This window comes from Aspergillus uvarum (assembly GCF_003184745.1).
Source record: "Aspergillus uvarum CBS 121591 unplaced genomic scaffold BO82scaffold_20, whole genome shotgun sequence".
Lineage (NCBI taxonomy): Eukaryota > Fungi > Ascomycota > Eurotiomycetes > Eurotiales > Aspergillaceae > Aspergillus > Aspergillus uvarum.
Window position 1 is genome coordinate 173975 of NW_020291317.1, and position 18137 is coordinate 192111.

General features: G+C 52.0%; 6 protein-coding genes across 6 annotated transcripts; 3 read left to right on the forward strand and 3 right to left on the reverse strand.

The window, feature by feature from the left end:
* Window positions 1-256: 256 nt before the first annotated feature.
* Window positions 257-3780, forward strand: BO82DRAFT_431408 (DIL and Ankyrin domain protein). The gene is made up of 4 exons (XM_025640698.1): window positions 257-758; window positions 884-1329; window positions 1404-1808; window positions 1877-3780. The coding sequence occupies exons 1-4, from the start codon at window positions 587-589 to the stop codon at window positions 3401-3403; spliced, it is 2550 nt and encodes an 849-aa protein (XP_025492999.1). The 5' UTR covers window positions 257-586; the 3' UTR covers window positions 3404-3780.
* Window positions 3781-4363: 583 nt separating this feature from the next.
* On the forward strand, window positions 4364-6602 carry BO82DRAFT_353410 (uncharacterized protein). The gene has a single exon (XM_025634943.1). It carries the CDS (start codon window positions 4783-4785, stop codon window positions 6310-6312), a length of 1530 nt encoding a protein of 509 aa, XP_025493000.1. The 5' UTR covers window positions 4364-4782; the 3' UTR covers window positions 6313-6602.
* A 1450-nt stretch (window positions 6603-8052) lies between these two features.
* Window positions 8053-10614, reverse strand: BO82DRAFT_280808 (putative TBC domain protein; the record flags this gene model as incomplete). The annotated part of the gene is made up of 2 exons (XM_025631317.1): window positions 8053-8430; window positions 8491-10614. The coding sequence occupies 2 exons, from the start codon at window positions 10612-10614 to the stop codon at window positions 8053-8055; spliced, it is 2502 nt and encodes an 833-aa protein (XP_025493001.1).
* Window positions 10615-12223: 1609 nt separating this feature from the next.
* Window positions 12224-14377, reverse strand: BO82DRAFT_353412 (Mo25 family protein). The gene is made up of 5 exons (XM_025634944.1): window positions 14086-14377; window positions 13926-13977; window positions 13343-13824; window positions 13011-13283; window positions 12224-12943 (listed from the first exon to the last, which is right to left on the reverse strand). The coding sequence occupies exons 1-5, from the start codon at window positions 14188-14190 to the stop codon at window positions 12704-12706; spliced, it is 1152 nt and encodes a 383-aa protein (XP_025493002.1). The 5' UTR covers window positions 14191-14377; the 3' UTR covers window positions 12224-12703.
* A 217-nt stretch (window positions 14378-14594) lies between these two features.
* BO82DRAFT_353414 (protein arginine methyltransferase RmtB) lies at window positions 14595-16877 on the forward strand. Its single transcript, XM_025634945.1, has 4 exons — window positions 14595-15078; window positions 15201-15614; window positions 15678-15915; window positions 15972-16877. Exons 1-4 carry the CDS (start codon window positions 14841-14843, stop codon window positions 16717-16719), a joined length of 1638 nt encoding a protein of 545 aa, XP_025493003.1. The 5' UTR covers window positions 14595-14840; the 3' UTR covers window positions 16720-16877.
* BO82DRAFT_57147 (uncharacterized protein) lies at window positions 16855-18091 on the reverse strand. The gene is made up of 2 exons (XM_025641336.1): window positions 18052-18091; window positions 16855-17982 (listed from the first exon to the last, which is right to left on the reverse strand). Exons 1-2 carry the CDS (start codon window positions 18057-18059, stop codon window positions 16959-16961), a joined length of 1032 nt encoding a protein of 343 aa, XP_025493004.1. The 5' UTR covers window positions 18060-18091; the 3' UTR covers window positions 16855-16958.
* Window positions 18092-18137: the final 46 nt, after the last annotated feature.

Consider the following 18137-nt stretch of genomic DNA (forward strand, 5'->3'; position numbering starts at 1 on the left):
TTCAACCTTTCGTTTCTAGTCTGTTCTTTTTCTCGCCTGGATGAACCATCAAATGAAGCAATCTAAATTAAAACCCAATGCCCTGAGTGGCGGAGCGAGCTTGCATGGGAGTTTCATAGTGGAAGTGGATAATAATAACATTAGCTGCTGAGCCAGGCTGCTTCTTTTCTTTTTTGGCCAGCCAGGAACTTCCCAGGGTTCCACTGCGCCCGCCCGCCCGTCCGCCTGAACACTCGTCATCTCTCTCCCTCATCGTTTCCCTTCCTCTTCCCCTTCTCTATTCTTTTCCTTCTCCAATACTCGTCTCATAGATCTCGATTTCTATTGAGGCAATTTCTCCACAATCACTTACTTCCTCTCTCTACAGCATATACCGCTCCTCTCGCAAAACCCCCTCCATCCGGATCGAGACCATCTCATTCACAGACGGGAAGACGACCCACCGGGGAAAGGAGGCTGTCCTCCATACCAACCAGTCTTGAGGCTGTCTCCTCCATGGAGCGAGAGTTAGTATACCTCCTCTACTCGGATTCTCCTCCTTTCTTTTGCGACTCCGTTCCTCGCCGTCATCGCCCCTTCAAACGTCATGAACGACCCCGACTCCCCCCACGGGGTGTCGGACGAGCTCGACCATAGCGATCCATCCTTGACAGACCTTCACGTCCGCACGCTTCCCGATGATCTGCCTAAGTCCTTGGATGACCGCCGTTCTATGCCAGTCCTACAGCACGAGACGGAGATGTACGATGCCTGGCAAGGTGCGTCGTTACTTGTTCCTCCTTTGCCCCTCCTTCGCGCCCCTCTCCGGGCTGCGCAACTTTCCGCAGCTGTCACCCCGCCCTCCTGCGCATAGCAAATGGCTAACATCTATGCGACACCGCAGGTCAGTCGCAATTCCTCACTACCCCCGTAGCCGCCAAACCCTTAAGCTTCAGCCTCACGCTCGATGATCACACGCATGACGAGGAACATGCCCTTCAAGCTCAGTACGGACGCGGTCTTGCCGCGGCCGCCATAGACGACGACAACGAATCTACAATCACAGCTCGCCTCGAGGATAGCGATGCCCGGTTGATGGAGATGCTTGCTGCGCAAGCGGCACACCGGGAAGTGGATTCGCTCGGTGCGGACGAAGATGCCATCGCCTCCGATGAAAAGCTGACTGAAGCGGAGAAGCGGGACATCCTACAGCGGAGCTTGAATATGGCGGCGAGTAATGGCGACGTGGAACGTGTTCGCAGGCTGGTGCAAGGGCAAGCAAAAGACTACGTAGATGTCAACATGCCAGATGAAGAGGGCACAGTACCCCTTATCTACGCTAGCTGCTTTGTATGTTCCGTGGCCCTTACCCTTCCTCCGCTGGCTCACGGCGCGGTGCAAATAAGACTGACTGTTCGGTGTAGGGACATCAGGATGTCGTGTCGGCCCTGCTTGATGCGGGGGCCCTTGTCGACCAGCAGGACCGCAATCAGTGGAGTGCCTTAATGTGGGCGATGACCAACCGACATAAAACAATAGCGAAAATTCTCCTCGACCACGGCGCATCTCCGGACATCAAATCCTCATCAGGTGGGACGGCTTTTGACTTTGCCCAGCCGGGAAGTGAGATCTCAGAGTACCTGCACGAAAATGGATATCATTTTGGACCGAGCGCCATCGAAGACGACTTCTATGACTCCGGGTTCGGCCATGGTCGCTTCGAGGAGGAGATTGCAGAGAACGAAATGAAGCGGCGTATGATGATGGAAGAGAGTGCGATCAACCTCGAGGTAGACCTGTCGAGCCTAGGGCTGGACGAGAAATTTGACGTAAGTTGGATGGCATATTCTTCGCTGATGATACTATGGCTAATATTATCTCTTGATTGTATTGATAGTCGCAAGACGACGATGATTTGGAAGAAGAGCAACAAGAGTTCGTTTGGGACCGGTGCTTGAACGACCAGATGTTCGTCTTCCAAGACAATGAGCTCGAAAAAATACTGAATATCATCATCACGAACATGACGCCCCAGCGATCACCCTCACAGAAGCCGGTGCCCGCCAACCTTTTATTCCTCAGCGCTCGTTACGCTCATTATCACGCCAGCCCCGAACTGCTGGCCACTCTTTTGGTCTCCGCGACCGATAAAATCAACGACGTTGTGGAGCGCCATCAATGGGACATGACAATCCTGGCCTTCTGGATGTCGAATGCGACTCTTTTGCTTCATTATTTGAAGAAGGATGCCGGTTTGGTAGAAGCCACGGTGGAATTCCAGCTTCACCTGGCCGAGTTGATCAATGAGATCTTCATTCTGATCATTCGCGATGCTGAGCGTCGCATGAATAAGGTTCTCGACTCGGCCATGCTCGATCACGAGACAATTCCGGGCCTGGAGGATGTACACTTCCAGAATGAATGGAAGCTATTTCGACCCAAATCCAAGGCCAAAGCCCCCGAGCCGGTGGAGAAGCGCTTCCGGCCACCATCTCCGCGACGGCGTGCGCAGGTCTCGCCGCGCAATATCACGTCCCTTCTATCATCAACCCTGTTTGTCCTCGATTTGTACGATGTTCACTCGGTGATCATCACTCAGATCATCTCTCAGCTTTTGTACTGGGTGGGCGCTGAGCTTTTCAATCGAATCATGAGTACCAAACGCTACCTGGCCCGCACGAAAGCGATGCAGATTCGCATGAACGTCTCCACGCTGGAAGATTGGGCCCGGAACAACAATCGGCAACCGGAACATTACGAGAACGGCTCGACATCCAGCACGGGGGAGTGCACTATGGACGCTGCGCGCAAGCATCTCGCCCCGGTGATCCAGCTCCTGCAATGGCTGCAGTGCTTCTCCTCGCTGGGAGATGACTTCGAGTCGCTAGTGACGACGCTCCTTCAACTGCAGCAACTAACCCCCGCCCAACTTCTGCATGCGGTCAAGTCGTATCGGCCAGAGGTTGGAGAAAAAGGACTGACCAAGCAAGCGATGAAATTTCTTATTGAGCTGCAGCGCGACCCGGAACTGCTTTACCGGGAGCATGCCAAGCTTCAAGCGGCCCAGCAGCAACGAGGTGCGGCGCAGGCGGCAGCCCCTAGCGATGGAGGACGTCCTCAGACGCCCCCGGCGACGACAACGACGGGCGATGCGGCCACCTCTCCTAACGCCTCGACGCGCGCCTCGGTGGCATCTCCAGGATCTAGTTTCGCATCTCCACGGCCGGCCCTGATGGAGGAGCGAGCCGGCAGTCATGGGGTGTTTTTAGATCCGTCTTTGACCCTCCCCTTCTCCTTACCCACCAGCACGGATATGTTGATAAGCTACGGGGCTGGATGGGGAGGTACTAACCGCGAACGGGCGCGTAAATACATTCCCACAGTACCGCCGGAGGTACTCAGTCGATTCGATCGCGACGGGTGAGGATCACAAAAAAGCGCATTGGGTGAGTGCGAAGCCGTCCAGCTTTGTGAATCGGGATACCCTGGGATTACCTTCTTCGAGTATATACATTTTATCTAAGCCTTTTCTTTATTCCGTCCCTACGTGGCGTTACTCATGCACTTGTCTGTACTGAGTAGGAGTAGCTGATAATGAGTAGCATGACATGCCAAGCGGTCCCTTGGAAGCGGGTTGCGTAAGGCCGTCAGATTGAGTAGCAAAGGGAGATGGGGATGAGCAGTGGAGTTACTGAAACGGGCCAGGCCGGTTTACAGAGAGATTTGGCCAATCTAGACGAGGCACGCCGAGATACTAAGAGAAACCGCATGTCTCGAATGGGCGGATATCGGATAGGATTTATACAGGGGATAAAGCCGAAAAGAGCAGCGGAGTAGGAATTGGGGATGACGAGTCGCACCGGGCGGTTCGTCGTCAGCAAATCTGGCCGCTATACGCAATGAAGCCACAACTAATCCTTTTGCAGCGATGGGAACTCCACTGGCAACCGTTTACTTTATATAATCTATTGTAGGTGAAGAATCAGTAATCTACTAGCTTCACCCAGTTCCCGCCTCTACCTCCTTCCTTCTTCTTCTTCTTCTTCTCCTCCTCCTCTTCCTCTTCTTTTTTTCTTTTATCTCCTTCTCATACTCCGAAGTTCTATTCCTGCTTCCCATCCCGCGTTTCTCAGGCATCAACAAATTCACAGCCAGCATCTTGAGGCATCGATATCTGGGGACTGTCTCTTCCCGATCTGGTTAGTCTACGCGGGGACCAGCCCTGTTTGGGTAAGTGTGTCTTTCCCATTTGGGGGTTATCCTGTTTGGGCGATGATTGAGTCTGCCGTGCATCCATGATTATTATTATTGTCTTCGTCGTCGTCTCAGTTCTTCTTCTTCTTCTTCCTCCTCGTCTTCATTGTTGGTCATTGACCCTGGCTGTCTTCTTGCTTTGCTTCCGCATCTCGCTGTATTCTCTCCCTTCAATATCCTTGCACCCTTGCAATTGAATGCTCCATTGCTAGTTCCGTTGCTTCATTTCTCTTCTGGTCCTCGACCTGTTCCATATATCTCCTTTCACCTGCTCCGGTCTCTTCTATCTCTCAACACTCCCAGCCAGGCAGACGATGCTGTCGTGCTTCGCCCTCACTGCTCCCCACCTCCCTCTTCCCTCCTGAACTTGTCTGATGCTGCGAGCTGGGTGTTGTTGCAAGCTTTCATTTGACAGCTGTTTCGACCTGCGTGCTTATCGGTGCTGCCTATCGATCTCCACTCGAAGCTCGGTTCAAACTTGTCGCGCCCTTTGCTCGCTGCTCAATCTTTACCTGTTCTTACTACTTCAGCGGCGCTGTTCCTGGAAGGATGCTGCTCACACTGAAGCCCTCGTCGCAGAACGGGGTCAAAGGGCCCCATGACTACGCCATCGTTCGCCAGTCCGTTCCTACCCCACGGTCTTCCCCACCTCCAGTGTCAGATCTGTCAACGACCACAGCGCCTTCGAGATCGTCTGCAGACAAGTCCATGGACAATTCTCGTAGCGGACTGCCGCCCGCGGCCTCCCTAACTCTACCGCCGCCAAACCTAGGCTTCGCAAGTGGCACTGGCCCCGCCAATGCAATGAATCAAACCCTCCCGCCGCCTCCGAGTCAATGGCAGAGCTCCGATGACTCCATGCGCCACTGGCTCCAAACTAAGGCAGAGGAGGATCGGAGGAAGCAGGAAGAAGAGAAAACACGCCAAGAGTCTCTGCGACTGGAGCAGCGGAGGCTCGAACAGAGCATGCTGCGCGATGCGTTGCAGGCCGGAATTCCGCCGCACCTCATTCCGCTGATCTTCGCGGGTATCAGTCCCGGCGGGCTGCCCCCCTCCATTCTTGAGATGGTTCAACAACACATGGCCCAACCGGTTCCCGCGCGGACATCTGCTCCTTCGATGCCGGCTATGTCACATGCACCGACTCAGGCCCAACGACGGCCATCGCACGTCCGACGTGATTCCCGCACGCTTCCCCTGAACCCTTATACCGCCCCCTCAGTTCCAGCGCAGGCTGTGCCCCCTCCGGGCATTCTGCTGTCCCAACCGTTGCACCCCGTGGGTGCGCCTCCGACTGTGCAGCCGCCACCGGTCACAAACGGTGCTGTTGATACTCGACTGCCCCCGTCCGTTCCGAGGATGCCTCCGAGCGAGCCGCAGCTCCAGCATCATCCTCCTCCTCCTCTTCCTCCTCCTCCTCATATTAACCTCAGTCATGTGCACTACGCTCCTGGATCTTCCATACCTTTCACACAGTCGGCAGTGAGCAAGTCAGATTCTATTTCGCGTCCTTCTCCACCATCTCTGTATTTCCACCATTGGGTGCCACCAGGACAGCCGCAAGCCAACCAACTGGGAGGGCGGACTCGCCAGGAGTCGCCCGGGGCGACGCAGGGACCACGCCGGGTCGAGTCCCAAAATTCTCCCGGACTGAAGAGAAAAGCTAGCGGCCCTCATATTCCTGCTCCGATGCCCTCATCGAGGGGGCCGGAACCCGTTCCTGGCTGTAGCAATGTTTATGCCTCCCGGCCAGGGTCTCCGACGGGTAGAGAACCTCGCCCGATGATGTCGACTGAGGCATTGTCGACTTATGACCTTCATGTGGCGGATTCGAGACCTGACCGCCCAAGTCGTGGCCCCAGCCCCGACCCGGCCACCGAAGACCCGAAACCGGACCCGCACCGTGAGGAGCATGCTCCTGCTGTAGATGACTCGTCCGGGGCGGAACCTTCTTCAATTAGACCTCCAGACGTACGGCAAGGCGCAGTCGCTGAGAGCACATTACCTGATCCAGGATCAACGAGGAATCCTGGCTCACCTGTCGTCACGAGGCCAAGTGACCCCAAACATCCCACCTAATCCCGTCCCGGGAAGACTAGAGGCACCCGTCGTCGTCGTCGTCATGAGTGACTTAGTCTCTTCCTACAACACCCTGTAATATTGCTGTGGTCTATCTAATTTTCAAGCTGATATCTCTTGGGAAGCGACTTGTATATTCTCTGCATTCGAAGCCTATTGTGTCCATCGGATCAGATGAGTTTTATGATACCAAAGACTAGAAATGGCCTTTCTTTTTTTCTTTCTTTCTTTGTGTGCTGTTCCATTTCTTGTGCCTTGAGCCAGACTGTACACTACTTGTAGCACCCTCCCGGTCGTACCTTCCCTATTCCGTCTTTCTGCTCACTCTTTTCCCGTAAAGGTCGAAATATCACGTGACTCATACCGTCATATGCCCAAGTGGCATTGAAGGACTATAAACGAGCGCATAGAGTAAGTATACTAGTCGTTATCTACGTGTTGCTACCCTGCCCTAGGACTGGACCAGGCGCATCGGGTGTGATAGGATCTCGAGAAACCTGGCGGGTGAGTATCGTGCACAGTGCCACTTGGAGAGTTACCTATTTCTCCCTCGAGATGGGACGTTCGATGACGGCAGACGCGACGGGATTTTTTTAGTCTTGGCGCAGAGGTTGGAAGTATGCTTCGGATCATCATATGGATGAATGCAAGGGCGAGGATCGTTAGATCCAGCTGGGATGGATGCTTGAGTCATTCATCCCGTTGGGGATTGAAATAGAGAGATTTGGAGCCAGGATCAATCATGCAAAAAAATGCAAAAATGTAAACCGTGCAAATCGTGCAAAATATACAACAGGGAGTCAAAGGTGACTTGAAGCAAATCGCGAGGAAGTGCCGCTGGGGTTAATTTCCTGCCTCGAATCCCGAAGTGTCGAGAAGATAGATGGAAGACATAAAGCTGAGCTGGTGATGGCTAGGACGAGAGGTATATTGAGTGGGATATTATGACAGCGTTGATTGAATTATGTGTGTATGTATGTATATAGATAGGTCAGGTAAGGTGGAGTGATTAGTATCCATGGAGGGTTGAGGAGAACAAAAAAAAATAATAAGCAAGATATAAATAGCACAGAGGAGGAGGAGGAGGAGGAGGAGGAGGAGGAGGAGGAGGAGTAGTAGTAGTAACATAGTAATAAAAAAGGTGGATGTATAGCAGAGACATTTATAGGAAAAGAAATGATAGAGAATGAGTATGTGGAGGCCGATGCGAGTGGGGTCGGATACAGTGGTGATAATGAGAGTGTGAGTGGGTGTAAACAGCTCCTGTGAGAAGTGGGTTGTCTCTGAAAAGGGATAGCATGTCCAGTGAGTGCTGGGACGAGATTGACCTTCTGGGGGAGACAAGGAAAAAGAAATTGCCCGAGGGCGGATTTGCTTTGTGGGAAGTTTGTAGAGTCACAACAGAGGTGACGCCGTTATGTCCGCTCTGGACGCGGAGGAAGTAGCGGGCAAAGGAGGGATCGAAAGGGAAAACAGGTATAGATGTGATTAATTGCACAACGACTTCTAATCATCAAGAATCGTCCGCTTGAGTCATCAGAGAATTATAAGGGACTTCCATCCCAGGCTAAAGGGTAGCAGCCATGCTACCCTTAACTCAGGAAGAAACCTAGACATTAGATTAGGTTTTAAAAAGTGATTGTAAAGGTCGGGCTGGTGGGGACATAAGCCACCGGGGTCTTCATACCGCGACTCGCGGATTTTCATAGATGAGGCTCGGTTATGAAGGGAGAAAGCCGATTAAGATGTTTTTTTTCGACGATGCACTTTCCACTCGGTTTTGGCAACACGCATGAACAATTCCACATCCTTAATGGGGACCCAGCTGGTGAGGACCTTCATCGCGTTTTCGAAATCCGACTCGAGGACGATGTCACGCATACCATCAATGAGGGCTGCCGAGGTAGCATGAAGGACATCCAATCCGTTGCCAAATGCGCTGACGTGAGCCTTCTTACCGCTTTTGATGGAGGACCCAGTCGCAGTAAGATCCTCTGCGTCGCCGAGCAGCATGAAAACATCCCATACCCGGAGCTGCGCGGGAAATGGAATGGAATAGTTGAAAAGCGTGAGATACCAGCGAGTACCGTACGCTGTAGGTGGAATCCCAAGCTCTTCCTGCGATAGGTGTTGCATTAGCATAGCGCGCGGTGCGAGAAAGACGTATACGCCACTTACCAATTTTGCAGCGACTTCGCCTTTCTCCAGCCATTCTCGTTCGAAGTCGCTCAAAGCCTCCATGAGACCCGCAAAGCCGGACTGATATAGCCGCTCCAGGCCCCGCAGTTGCCAGAGTCGAACAAGCATGATAAATGCATGTTCTTCGTCGTAGTATGCAAGCAGCGTCGCAGCAAGGGCTGCCATGCCCTGGACGTAGCCTGTATCCGGAAAATAGAGAGACATTGCATGCAGCACACGAAACAACAGCCGCTGGCCGCCACGATAGCGGCGACGAAACATAATGTGGCTGGTTATTGTTCTGGGGACATCAATGTCGATCTGGACATCATCCGGGGAAGACATTAATTGGTATTCATTGAAAGCCTCAATGAGATCCTCTTTCGATGGACTGTTGCTGTGCAGCTTGGCGCTTGCTTCTAGGAAGGCATACCAAGCGGTCGCTCGCCATCGGTCAGGTATGCCTTTCCATGTCCGTTCGATCAGCTTTGAGCTAGTCGTATCGAACTCAAATGTCATGCCGCCTCCATCACTACTCCTGATTGGTTTGGCCATCTTCGTCCATTTGTCTTCTCTCTCCCATTCTTTCTTTCTTGCTGCGCGAGCAGCAGCTGAGTCTTGTCGATCCCCAGGAGTGACGGCGTTCGTGGGTAACGTAAGCATGTCGCCCGCCTCGTCCTTGACCCGACGAGTCCGGTTGTGAGGAAGATGGTTAGCTGCCCGACGAAACCGTGTGGTGGAACGCCGTAACGGTGAACTGAAGGTACTTTGAGAAGATGACGGACGAATTGACGGCTCGGATAATTTTCGAGTCGGAGATCGGCCTGTAAAGGAGCGATGATTGGGACCTATTGCCGAAGGCGGGCGCATAGAATACTTGCGCCTTGGGGTTTCAGAGGCAAGAAGCAGGCTTGTAGAGACGCGTTGAATGGGACTTGGATCAATGCCTTCATTGGAATTAGAAGTGGGGGACCGAATGAAACCGTATCGGTCCACATCGCCAGCTTTGATGTTCTGCCAATACTCAATGCCTCCCGCAAGCTCGTGTGCTTCTCGCTTGAATCCGGGGACACCGTCCGTCCCAAGTGATGACACTATACTTCGAGTATCCGTCCCGGACACGCTGGGTCCCGACAGACGGGCGCATTCCATGCTCGGGGGAGCGGTGTCTTCCCACAGAACGCCGTGCTCCGCGGCCATGGACCTTGCTACCTCCGAATCCGTCACATTCTCGTCGCCCTTCTCATACATCAAGCGCACTCGTCGCGACAGCATGTCTTCATCTGCAGAGATGGCTCTGCTGGCGACAGCGCTATGCCTCACCCTAAGCGTCGCTTGCGGCTTGGAGCGCCTCGTAGGAGAGTCCAAAGGTTCTTCGTCCGCGACATTTAAATCCGGCGAAATCATGGCTGGCAAAGCCGTATCGCTATCGTCTTCCAGCACATGTTCCTGTAATCGTTGGTCGGACCCTTCCATCTGCGCGATTCTTCGTTGTTTTGCCTCCGCCTGCTGAATTTGCTGTTGGAGTTGACGTCTTTCCTCTTCCTTGATGAGACTGCCGCGCTTTGAAAACCTCATTGATTGCGGTCCGAGGCCATCGAGTGCGGCGTTCGGGATGTCCAAGGGGATTCCGTTGAACGGGGCTTGAATAGGAGGAACAGGCGGTGTGTCATCTTCATCCCGATCGAAATCCCCTGACTTTCTACCCCTTAAGCCACCCCATCTACGTTCCGACCAGCGCGACCCGGGACGAGATCCTGGACGCGATCCTGGACGCGACGCCGTATCATCAACGATTATGCTGGGTATACTGCGCAATGACCGCAAGCTCACGGTTGAAGCCCCAGCATCTGGTAGGGTTGTCACCCTGTTTCTGCCGCGCCTAGTGGTCCGTTGTGATAGGGCGGGTGGGGCTTGTTCGATGGGGGCAGCGGACGAGGTACTGGATGAATTGGATCTGTCCTCTGAGCAAAAGGATTGATTACTCGGTGGGGAAAACGACGCAGATCGAAGTGTCGCTGGGACTGTCGCAGCAACCGTCTTATCGTAGGGAAGGCTGTGGATTGCCGAGGTCGATTCGGACATCACAGCGGAAGGTACAGAAACGGGCCGATTATTCACCATTGTCCCGGCATGGCTTGCGCCCTATTATTCTATTAATTTGTGGTGTTCTTTTGTTCCTTTATGGAAGATCTTGCAGCCGAAGCTGTGTATGTATATGTATATGTGTTTGTGCTTGTGTTTGTGTTTGTGTTCGTGCACGGCCGGCGGGGCGGTCGATTGATTGATTGATTGTATGTAGTATTCGAATTTGGATCGCAGATGAAGGAGCGGATAGGGACTGAATTAGAACCGGGGGGAGGGGCGCAGTTGGAACTTCAATGGAATTGATGATTATAGAAATCGTATAAATAAAATAGAGATTAAGCTTATGAGACCTGAGGACGGGAAATGAGCGACAAACGGGGGGAAATCAGGTCTCTTGCGCGGTAAATCATGGCAGTTGGCAACAAAGCGACGGAGGAGAGAAGGAGTGAAATCTGGGGCGGGCGTTGCTTGCGGAATTCCCACTTCAAAACGGCTGGTCCGCAGTTCCTGGAAGGATGCCTGGCGGCAGGATAAGCTTCAGCAATCCAGGGAGGAATCGAAAGTCGGGGGAGAAGGAGAGGGGCGTGAGAAGAGGTGGTATTTCACGGAATGTGTGTGGCTAAAGGGGAGATAAACCCGCTGCTCTCTGGTCTGTGTCGAGGGAGGATGGAACGGAGTTATTAGCGAAGGGGGGAGAGAGGATGGGAGGGGAAAAGGAAAAAAAGGCCCCCCAGCCAGTAAATAAGTAGCAACTTAGTGGTAGTCAAAAGTAGAGAAGTAGTCCAGTCCAGCAATGCGCGCGCGCGCACTTCGCTCACTTCTTGTTAGCTAGCAACACTACCTTGATCTGCAATTCTCGCCTCATTGAAGTGAAAAAAAGGTAGTGCGTTCAGCTAATCCAGAGAAGACCAAGACGAACAGTGCTCACAGCAGGGTTGGCAAAAAAAGGGAGGAAACCGAAGGAGATGGAGGAGGAAACGAGTTAACCTAGTGGGAAGAGAGGAGATGCAAAAGAAGAGGAGGGCGGGCGACGAGCAGGCTGACGATCCACTATACAATTTTTAGTCTGCTTTAACTCCTCGGGAGGGCCACGCAACTGTGGATCTTCACAGTCATCTAATGGTTGATTTTGCGTGGTCCCGACCACAATCACTATTAATGATGTACGGTTGACTAGCTTGTTATCTACCTGGGATTGTCGCGTTTGGATTGAAGCTGGCTGCAATGGGAATGAGAGAGGAGTAGAGAACAAAGAAAGAGACGAACAGCAGAGGCATTTGGTGGCTGACGAGTATTTTGATGGAACTGAACCTCTCTCTGTTTTACCCACAACAGATATCATTGAGTCTATAGTTCACCTGAGTTATTCCGTCGGCTGCGCACGCACCACCTCTGATCAAGCTTGGATCTACTCGTATCTACAGCAATGTATCTTTCAAAGGCCTTGAGTTTAAAGAGCTCCCCAGCTTCCTCTGCCGTGTCATCTCCTTGCGCAGCCACTGAAATGTGCATCTGGCTGGGCGAAAAAGGGAGACCAGAGGGATGTTGATACCCACCCACTTTCTCCCACATCTTCTTCTCCCATCCCTTGGAAGTGAAAAATTCTCCAAATTAGCCAGGAGCTCCAAAATTGTCACCATGTTCGTGATGCAATCAGCGGGTTCTAAGCTCGGGTTTCTTCTTCCATTGAAGGTTCCGATCCACCTCAGTGGCTATAATATTTACTAGAACTCAGCTTCTCGCCGAAGGTCCCATCTTGCCCCAATGCAAGGATTCACTGCAGCCTTTATACACTAATCTCTTCGCCCATCGCCTGCTCTGTCCATTGCCTCCTTCTGTCATCCGCCTTGCTCGTCGTTTCGACATAGTCTTCCATAAATGACCCAACCGTTGTAACTCCGCCAAGGTCAGATGCCTGCTGACCTTCCATGCAAACACGACACAACCGTAGCATACATTCAATGTATGCAGCCCTTCGCACCAAGCTCAAAGAGTTCACCAAAGAAGGGTGAGTAAATGCGGGGAAAGAAAAAATAAAGAAACCACACAAAAAGACCCGGCAAGGGCCAAAGATTGTCCACAGCAAAAGATGAAGTGGTAGATGACAGGCTCATGGTCTAGCTGTTCAAGCCACGGCAGCTGTGTTGATGCCGGACCTGGACGGCTCACGGGCAGAGCGTGTTGGTTCAATCGGCTCATTGGGGAGAAGTTCAATCTGGCGGACTAAGAAGCTCTTCTCATCTGTGAATTGATCATCTTCAGTCCGATCCTCCAGGAAGCGAGGTAAGAATCTCAATAGGCGGTCGCGGTTGTTGATAAGAATTCGCTGTACGGCTACGGATTTGTTTGGGTTCGCAACAAATACCTGCAATACATTCTTTGTCAGCATGCCGTCCGTCGTTCGTCGGCCAGAAGGGCCCGGTCTGCCTTACTTTGAACACGTGGAATCCTTCGTACTGGACCATCTTGCGATCGTCTCGCAGTAGCTTCATACAGAGCTTCAGATTGTCTCCACTCTCCACATAGGCCATCATGACATTGTAGTTGGCCCGATCGAGCAAGATCTCGCCTAGAAGCTTGATGCTCTGCCGCTTGGTCACATATGAGCTGGAGTTCACAAGTATCTCGTTGAATTTCGCAAAAAACCGATCAAAATTAGTCGACAAGTAGCCTGTTACTAGAGTTTTGTGGCGGGTCAATATGTCCTAGAGTGATCGTGTCAGCACTCTTGTCACCGCCAGCAAGTTCGATAGACAGTGGTTACCCGGAAGGTTGTGAAGGAATCGGCACTCAGCTCGAAACTGCCGCGATCTATCCAGTAGAAAAAACGCCAAAAGATCCCAGTCCCATCTTGGGGAACGCCGGGCTGAACTTCTGTGAGTTTGATTGCTGGCTCTCCTTCGCCTGATTGGTCATATAAGATGATAGCCGCGATGACGTCGAACTTCAACGCCTCTCGCAGGATAATGCCGCATGGCATAGCACTTTCGCTGTGCTCATAACCCTTGCACAACTCAATGATAACCTCGGGTCGGTTATGGACTATATAAGATATGACTGGAGGGTCGTTTTGATTTGCGCTCGAACTGGCAGGCCTGAAACGAAGCATATGCGAAAAGATGGCCTGGGTGTCCTTTCGAGCTTCGAAGGGAAGGAGGTGAAGACATCGAGCTAGGTCATAAAGCAGATCCTCCTGAAGAGCTGCGTGAACTAAATTTTGAACCTGTTCAGGGGATACCTCAACATCTGCAAAGGATCACATCAGCCGGTTTCCTGGAGACCCCAAAGAAGCATTTAGGTAGGGAAGGGGTGACAAGCCCTGTGCGATTTCATGCGAGCACACGAACCTTGAGTGCCTTGGACGATGAGTTTCATCTGAGAGAGTGGCTTTTCCGCATCCTACATGTCAGTGCAGTCAGCAAGCATTCGGGGTCGCGGAAGTCAGAACAGTTCGGCCGCGAAACTGCTCTCGAGATTAAGAGAAGGATACACAAATTGAAAACCAACCTTGGCAGTCGAGGGGTCCTCCCGAACCCGCGCCAGGGAGTCTTTAATTGTCCGGACAAGATCAGAAGGCTGACGGGATCGACCGCGGTTGAAGAAGAAGGCCATGCTTGATTGTTTGTATTGCCGGCGGAACCAAAACAGCGTCTGGAGGGGGGAAAAGAGCGGTCACTGTGCAGAGGAGCCGACTGCTCGGATTTAGCTCAAAACAACAAAACTCAGAATGTGGTAAGAGTGCGAATCTCGAATCCGATAGTAAGAAGGCGATTGGATTGGAAGAGGGGGTTTGTTTGTGTTCGCAGAGTTGAGGAGGGGACTGCGAGTAGGAGATGGAGCCGAAGCTCTTCTGGAGGGAGGCGGTGACGCTTCTGTTGGCGGGGAAGCCGACCAAGCCTCAGGCTCCTCCGTCTTTGATTGACTCTTATCGCCGTTCTGGGCCCCTTGATAATAAACAGGCAGGCGGGGCAACCAATTGCCCGTCCCGCTCATGTTCGATTTTCGATTTTTCGATTTTTCGATTTTTTTTCGACGGTTTGTCTTTTCCGGCCGCCGCAAGCAAACGGGAAATTTGTACCCCTCACCTCATTTCTCAGTTGACGCTCCTCCAACGCGCCCTCTCCAGCTCTGTGTCTGTATCACATTCGTGATTTGATAAGAGCGCAATTGGCCTAGCCTTTGAAAAATAGGCTTCAAACAATCTGATTCTACACCCATCAAGCCATCCGCGCAAACTATTGCAATACCCCGCAATTATCGCCATGTCTGCTTCGGCTTTTGCATCGCAGCGTGAACCCGTCGAGGACGACATGCGCTCTCATTCCTCTGAAGAGTCCGACATCAGCAATGAAGAAGGATGGGAAGATGTCGAGCCCGATGACGAGACCCAGCCTGTCGTCAGCCTATTCTCCGACAAAGTCTACCCCGACGTGCTGTCAATGTTGAAAGAAACCAAGGACAAGCACAACTTTGACCTGCGAGGAATTCGGAAAGAGTTCGGTTTGTACTCCCTGGAAATGCATTTTGCATTGCTGTTCATCCCGGATGTAGAAGCCTGGAGGTGGAATAGCTATTAAGCTCTGGATGTGACACGGCTAACTTTTATTTTACTCGCATTGCAGACTTGGACTTTTTGGGCACTATCAAGCTGGTCAACTACGTCCGTTCCCAGGTCAAGCAGGGCAACATGTCGCCCGATGTCTCCTCCAAGGATAAGTTCGACGACGAGCTCTACTTGATGCCGGTCCTGGAAGACGATGCTCTCTTGTACAGCTTGGATGACATTGATGAGGAAGGCCTCGAAGCTGCAGGGGAGACGGACGCCGAGAGGCGAGTGATTGAGCTGCAGGAAGACCTTGAGCGCCTCCAAACACAATTCTCTGAATATCGAGACGCGGTCCAGAAGTCAATGGAAGAGCAACTTTCGAAGGAGGATGAGAAGCTCAAAGCCAACCCCAATGCTCCTACTGCACGACGAACTACTAGCAAGATCGAGGAGGCTGATGCGGATTACTTCGTTTCCTACTCATACAATGGTACAGTCTTTGAAATCCAGCCATCTCAATGGTCAATCTTCCCACTAACAGAACATTTGCCAGGCATTCACGAGTCCATGCTCAAAGATACTGTTCGCACTGAAGCTTACCGGGACTTCGTCTACGAGAACAAGCATGTTTTCAAGGATAAGGTTGTCTTGGACGTAGGTTGCGGAACCGGAATTTTGTCCATGTTCTGCGCCAAAGCTGGTGCTCGCAAGGTCATCTCCGTTGACAACTCGAACATCATTGATAGAGCCAAGGAGATCATCTATGAGAACGGCTTCGGCGACATCATAACGTATGTGTTCGCCTTCATCTACTGCGACCGACACGAGCTAATCTTTGAAAATTTAGGTGCATCCGTGGCAAGATTGAGGAAGTTACACTGCCCGTCCCGCAAGTGGATATCATCGTCTCCGAGTGGATGGGTTACGGCCTTCTTTTTGAGGCCATGTTCGACTCGGTAATCTATGCTCGGGATCGTTACCTTGCCCCCGGAGGCCTCATGGCTCCTTCGCATGCTACCCTCCGCATCGCCCCATTCGCGGACTCCGAATTTATTTCGTCGCACATTACATTCTGGAAGAGTGTCTACGGCTTCAACATGAAGAGCATGCTTACTGGTATCTACGATGAGGCGCTTGTCCGTAGTGTACCGCCGTCATCGATTCCTGGAGATTCTGATGTCTTCCTACCTCTTCCGCTGCATACCATCACAGTTGAAGAGCTGTCCTTCTTGAAGGAGTTCAAGGTCACTCTCAACGAAGACATCGATGCTCTTGATGGTTTCGCTATCTGGTTCGACATCTTCTTCATGCCTTCCAGGGACTCCCCCCTTGCGGACAATGCAATCCCCTCTGATATGCAGAAGAAGGGCATTGTCGCTTTCACCACCGGGCCTCACGGCACTGAAACGCACTGGCAGCAAACCATCTGCCTCATCGATCAGGAGAAGAAGAAGGCTGCTCCCCTTAAGAAGGGTCAAACGATCACTGGTAAGGTCGGTTACCAGAAGAAGGAGGCAGGATCCCGGTCATTGGACATCAGTATTGAGTGGGGTACTGAAAACGAGAAGGGCTCTCAGCTGTGGAGTTTGCAGTGAGCCAAACACGCATGGTGATCATCTTTCATGAAATACCATAGGTTTCAACCTCAAAAATCTCTTCGATGCGGTAAAGAACAATAGAATTGTGTTTGCGTTGATCACGAAGAGTTCTAAGCTTGAACACGGTGACTTTTCTCTCTTAATTGTTGTAATGAATGCCGGGAGAAGAGTCGCTCTCACCATTATTGTATAATGACGAGTAATATGCACATTATTCGTATTGTAGATGCTCAAATTTATCTCACTCGAGTTTTTGATTTCGCCCGTCTATGACGGTCATGGCGATGAGAATGAGAGTCTGACTTACCCTCTGAATGTCGATGATGCGAGCGATCTCGGCTTCTATCCCTGCGATCATGATGTCGACGGGAGCTTCTTTCATTATGTTTCTGACGGCTATCTGAAGAAGCATCGAGCCTGAAGCACTCAAGGCTATCTAGCGACGATGACCGTCTTCTTCGGTGATGCGACCGGCGCCTCTCCGTGAATTTCATTTCTTCAAGCTCTCGTTTTCGTTCCTCGTTCCATTTATTCCTCTCGCGCTCAACAGACCGGAGCTGTTGCACACCTTTCTTCATCGCTGCTAGAGGGTCGTTGGCATCTAACCTGGCCTTTTCCCGTTCTCTTCTTCGAGGATCCTCATTGCCCCAGACATCCTTGCTTGGCATGAATTCTGATGGTTGCGTATCATTTCGAGAAGACGAATACCAGGGGTTTTGATTGACCGACTGCCGGAAACCCGCTGCATTAGAGAAGCGCATCGTGTATTGATCTTCTAGTCTTCGTTGCTTCTCAGCAGATTCCTTCTCAGCTTCCTCGTTCCTCTCGACTGGTTTGCGGGCTTTTTCCGCAGGGAACAAGTCAATGTGCCCGGAGCTATCGTGAAGGGGTGCATCGCTTGAAAAGACACGAGCCTGCTGGTCCTGGGTGACCAGCACTATCTTTGCATCCTCTTGGGCCAATCTGATATCTCTATCCGTGTCGTTCTCCCCAGCCAGTCGTCTTCTTTTCCTGCGCCGAGCCGCATCTTCCGAGTGAGACTTTTGCTTGTCGGCAAAAGAGTCAGAAGGCTCCGGCGGCGGTGGAGGTGGGGTTGAGGGTCGTTCTCCGCGCAGGATTTGAATTCTTCGCTCGGCATCGACCTCCTGCATGCGACGCTCCTCTTCCTCCTCCCGAGCTTTGGCCTGCGCCTCGTCGCGCCGGACGCGAGCGATGTTCTCTGGGTTGTAGACGTTCCATGACTTCTTGCCGAGGAGGTGTCTGGATCATGAGGATTCATATCAGTTTTGGCAACCCAGAAGCAAAGAGAAATGAGAGTGAAAGACTTACAGCGGCATCTTGTCTTGTTGAGCAAGTATAATGATTGAACTGGAAAGATGGATTGCTCGAGCACAAGAGTCGTCATAGAGATCGGC